Raw genomic sequence first — 5,746 nt, 5'->3', positions numbered from 1 at the left:
TCCGTATGCAACACTTTTAGTTGGAAAATCTGTACATCTATCAATTTGATTGACACGTGTGACTGTTGTCCAATTGAATAGATGTGTGTCAAGCTGTAGTGCATAAGATTCACATTAGAGAATAAGCTTTCGAGGTCAACCATTTTGTCGGGTTCTGCTTTTGCCACGTAGTGTGCTCTCTGGGATGATGCCGACATCTCCTTCACACATTTTTCTCGACATGTGGAAGGTGCAGGTGAGCCCTTAATGTCCAGTTAAAATAATTAACACAAATTTCAAAGTAAATAAATGATAATTTATTATCAATTTTTTGGCTTTTTTTCATAGTGAATTGTTATTTGTCATTGTCTACCTATGGTATGTTTTGGAGTTTTCTAGTGGATTTTTCTTAGGATCCTACAAGGATTGGTTTGAATCACAAGTTTGAGCTATAAACTCTCCACAATATGAGTGTTCCAAGAGTTTTTCAAGATGTTGAATCTATATATGTAGTCAAAAACTCATTTTAAATAACAAAATATCATGATTTAATCAAAAACATTTTGTGGGATTCCATCCCAAAACTTCAAAAAGTATAATAGCTAGAGAATGCCTTATTATTTACTATTTATGTCCAAAACAATATGTTTGGACCACCTTTCCCAAACAAATATTATTTTAATATTTCTTTCATTCCCACTTCCAACCTATATAATATTTTAATATTCACCTTATATTGGTGCAAATATCTTTTTCACAACACTTTTCACTTCCATTACTTACACTTAGACAATTTTCCAGTGATAACCAATTTGCACCAACATTTTTTTTCATTGTGCAAATTACATAGTCCATACTTAGTCTATTTTCTACCTATGCAAGTTGAGGGTGTAGGTTTTGAAGAAATTTCCCACAAAGATGTACTCCCTCATGGATCATCCAACAAAGACTTACTTTTACATGGATCATTCTACAAAGACATGCTTAGTATAATTTCTTAGGCGGAGAAGAATTATCATAGTGTTAAAACAATAATATGAATATATTTATGTTAATGAAGTAATTCTTATTGCCATGAAAGGATAAAGTAAGAGCTTATCTCATAGTCATAAATTCCACCTAAACTCTTACATTATAAAACAATAAATTTATATCTAAACATAATTCCTTCTTTCATGCAATAGATAACACTTGCTCACCAAAAATATAGGAGAAAGAATAAAATTTCTATCAAATGAGGGAGAATGTCTCAACAAATACCTATTAAAATATTTCTATGTGAAATACGTCAAATTTTATCAACTCTTCCAATTAGATAATTGATGAGAAATTAAGGCTAATACTTTATTTTACATTTTATATTCATATATGTAACTTTACTCATATCTAGGTGAACAAGAATACAGATTACGCCACCAAGAATTCTAGAGACATTTAAGCATCATGTTACATCTAGTGCCTGCATACATGATAATTTTGAGGTTGAAGAATCCAAAAAAGGCTCTTACACTTTGTGACAACAAAAAACTCTTTAAGTTTTCCAACTTAAACATGTATTATGTTCCATGGTTGTACCAACAACTACATACTATACATTAATTTTATAATATATTTATAAGCTTCATGATTTCATTGATTATTTATTTAATTAGTTATTCACTTGTTTTATGAAGACTTTTCTAATTGAATCTTCAATATGATACATTGACATTTATAGGATTTCTCTTGTTTTAAGAATAAATTACATATTTATATTCAATTTCCTTCCAAATTCAACATTCAACTATTCACCTAAGATCAAATTCCAACTCAACACTAGTTATAAAACACTAAATAACAATATCATTTCATTAATAGACAAAAGTTTATACACTTATTTGAACAAAAGTAGTATGTTGGAAACTGAAGAAGCTACAGCCACTCTCTACACAATTGTAGGCACAAATAGGCTACAAATGTCTTTCCACTAGCCACCATTGAGCTATATTTGATGGCTTAGGAGGAAGCTTCTCTCAGAGTTCTACATATGGAAATTAGGTTAAAGGACATGAAGGATACTCTCCTTCGTACACAAAGATTCCTATGTTGTCTTTCAACCACAGAGCCAGGCCTTGTTATCTCTCATCATGTGGCCACTTTGGGTCTACAAAGCATAAGGGAGCCATTTTCAGTGTTTTTTGTGCATATATTCAACAATATTTCTTCACATTTTCATTTGGAATTCTAGCTTAGGCTGATAAATTCATCATTGGATTCCATCACTAATCGGGTAGTCCATAATTTCACATATAGATGATTCTTTGTCACCCCAAGAAAAGTCACATTTTCAACCCACATGTGTTTTTGGTTTTTATTCAAAAGTTTTAATGGTTCACTGGCATACATCTCTCTCTCTCTCTTGCACACATTTCGCTTACACTACTCACAACTATCCTCTACCCTGCTCTACCCCACACATGCTCCCAAGATGAGAATTTGGGGTTCCTCCTCGAGCTACGTGGTCCCTTAGAAGTCTCCACATTGGGTATGGAGTCTCTGCTCCTATAGTAGCTCAGTAAGACTTCCATAATTCCTTCCCACAATTGCTAGTAATTGTGTGGTTAAAATATCAAACTAGAATTTTAGTACATTGAATTCAGGAAAAGTAGGAAACTTCCTAGATCCCCCTTACAACTGATCCATCAAGCATTGTGAGTCATGCTAGGTGGTCTCTTCTTTAGTTTTAGCAATATATTTAATAAAAAATAATATATACATCAAATGAATTTTGTTAAAATATCCACACTGACCATTCTAGCATTATCTATTTTAATTACATATCACAAAACATGGGTTTTAAAAAGGGGTGTTATATATGTGCTCACCCTTAACTCCATCTTTTTCAACTATGAGTTTTATTTCCATTTTTATAAGTTCTAGATTTATTATATGTCTACACTATATTATCATATCTTATCTTAAGACAAACCTAGTGTCCTACAAGGCAAATTCTTAGTTACTTTTTCCTACAAGGCAGATTCATCTAGTTACTTTGTTGAACTTGATTTGTTACTCTACGTCTTAAATGCTTTGTATGTCCTAGTTTCCCAACTAACAAGTAAGATTATTATTTTTCTAAGCTCTTTAATTAAGGGGGTGTTTTGAACTCATCTCTCAACAGTCATTGGTCTGGTTTTCTCAAGGAGGTAAATTAACCATGTAGTCTCTATAGTTTTATTCTAATTATGTATTTTATGTTTCAAAATAAAATAGAAATGAAGCTAATAAAGAAAGAAATAAATAAATAATTCATTTAAGTGTAGTTTGTGTGCTCATGTTACTATGAAGGCATATAGTTACTACCCTAGTATTTTTTTGTTAATTTTGCATCATAATAATTTATGTTAAACTTAAATCTATTAGAGTTATGATAATTGGTATTATGAATTACTATTCACTCTAGAAGAATATGAAAAGTCTCGACTAAATATGAATAGTCATCTAGATTTTAAGAGACCTCTTAAAAGATAAATTTAAATGCCATAATTCATGTACGTACATGTGTATTTATATGAATTATTTTAGGGTTGTTGAGTTTGAATTCTCTTGAGGCATTTATTTGTGATTATTAGCTTAAAAACTGAAAAATTGTAAGAATGAAAAATTATCTTAAATGTAAAACCTTGACAAGGCTTACTAATTTTTAATATACAAACTTTAAAATACTTAAAATTATTTTAATAAAAACATTTAAAATTTTAATAATTTTATATAATTTTTATAAAAAAATTACTATTTTAAAAATAAAATAATTTCAACATCTCTATTCTAACTATTTCTCAAATATGATTACTATTAAATTATACCTTTTGATGTTTTTTTCTCAAATAAATAATAATTTAATAATACAAAATAACATAACCCTAATGGGTTAGGTTTTCAATATTCCCCGTGAATGGGTGTATTTCCCATTAATTTCTTCGACACTGTGAAAGTTCCCGATTAATTTTTTTCTAATCAACCTCTTCAATGCAGCACTTTTTAATTGGAAAATTTGTAATGATATTAATTTTGTTGACCTGTGTGAGGGCTTGATAGATGGGTGTCAAGCTGTAGTCCATAAAATTCATAGGGGAGAACATGCTTTCGAGGTTATTATTTTGTCGTTTTTTTGTTTTTTTAGGGGCATTGTGCTTTCTGGGATGATGCAGGGTATAGGTATGCAGCTCAAGTTGCATTGCGAGATGGAAAAGTAAAATGAAAGGCCGAGGAATTGCTAGGACGGTCAAAAGTGGCCGGAATTTGGGCAAAAAATTAAAAAAATAACTTGTAGAGGCAGTGTTTGAATCGTGTTTTTGATGATGAAAATAGATCCAGCACCATCACAAACCTAGAAAACACTTAAAATTTTGAAGTTTAACAACTGTAATTTGAATTTACAAAATTTTTGCCAGATTTTTTCTAAATATAATCGGAATTTCCATAACTTTCCGAACAATTCCTCCAACTAATTAAACTAAAGCAAAATAAAAAAACCCAAAGCATTATTGGTCCCACACTCAAGGGCATAAGTACTCCAGCCTGTCTATGATTCCAAAGCATTATGGGTCCCACACTCAAAGGCATAAGTACTCCAGCCTGTCTATGATTCGCAATGTGGACCCCACACGCAAATTGACGGGTTCACGGCCTTGCAAATCAAACATTTTCCTTATTCTATTACCCTCTGCCTCTACAAGGGACCTTTATGTAATCTCTGAACTCTCCACTTTCTTGCCGTTGCAATTTATCCCCACATCTGCAACTCCTAAAGTCGTCATCTCATTGACCATCCAGAGCTTTGCAGCACCCAATTTATCATTCTCTTTCAGTTCGTATAATCGTCGAACAATTGGGAATGGCATATCCAACGCCCCTGTGAAATCGAAGAAATTGAAATGGAAAATCAGAGATCCTCGGATGGTGCTTCCTCTTCTTCCACTGCTGCTGTTGATAAATACGATGCGTTTATCAACCATAGTGGGGAAGTGAAGAAGAACATTGCCGGCCATCTCTACCGTGCTCTTCATTTACGTGGATTGAGACCCTTTTTAGATCAACAGGATTTGCAGGAAGGACTACCTTTTCCTTATCAATTAGAAACTGTAATTAGAAACGCCTCCGTCCATGTTGCCGTCTTTTCACCAAAATATGCAGAATCCCGTTGGTGTTTACATGAACTCCTCCTCATGCGACAGTCTGGGGCTCCAATTATCCCTGTTTTTCACCATGTCAACCCGGCTGATCTTAGGTGGACAGATCAGAACAAAACTGGAGTTTATGGTCTCAGCTTGCACCAGCTCGAAATGAAGACAACGTTCGACTCTCGAACACAAGAAGAGTATGATAATTTACTTGAATGTAAATTATCATTAAGAGTTTTGGTTTTGCTCAAAGACACTTATAGAAGGATTGTAGAAGAATTCCCCAGCTATGTTGAACTATTCTTGCCAGAATAAATTAATAACAGTGTGACAAAATAATAAGTAAAAACTCACTTTAAATACAACTGAAATTGAAATATATTTCTTAGATGTTTAAATAATATTGAAATTGAAATATATTTCCTAAAAACTTAATGAATGTGAATTAAAATGAATATAGATTAATTCATTTGTTTTATAAATAAATTCACTATTCTATTATTATTACGGATAATTTCATAATTGATTAAAGATGACAATTTTTTTTTTTTAAATTATATCAATTAAAATCACTCAATTCCATTCATAATAAATAAATAAGTAAA

The 5,746-nt window shown here is 31.8% G+C and overlaps 1 protein-coding gene across 1 annotated transcript; it reads left to right on the top strand.

The window, feature by feature from the left end:
- The first annotated feature begins 4,895 nt into the window (after nucleotides 1-4,895).
- Nucleotides 4,896-5,456, top strand: LOC149199490 (putative 2' cyclic ADP-D-ribose synthase BdTIR). The gene has a single exon (XM_089400590.1). It carries the CDS (start codon nucleotides 4,896-4,898, stop codon nucleotides 5,454-5,456), a length of 561 nt encoding a protein of 186 aa, XP_089256716.1.
- The last annotated feature ends 290 nt before the right edge of the window (nucleotides 5,457-5,746 follow it).

Source organism: Pinus tabuliformis, chromosome 2_1 (genome assembly GCF_031772625.1).
Source record: "Pinus tabuliformis cultivar Carrire ecotype Pingquan chromosome 2_1, CPIR1, whole genome shotgun sequence".
NCBI classification, from domain to species: Eukaryota; Viridiplantae; Streptophyta; class Pinopsida; order Pinales; family Pinaceae; genus Pinus; species Pinus tabuliformis.
Note: the sequence above shows the minus strand (reverse complement) of the source record. Positions and strands in the feature narration are given on the sequence as shown.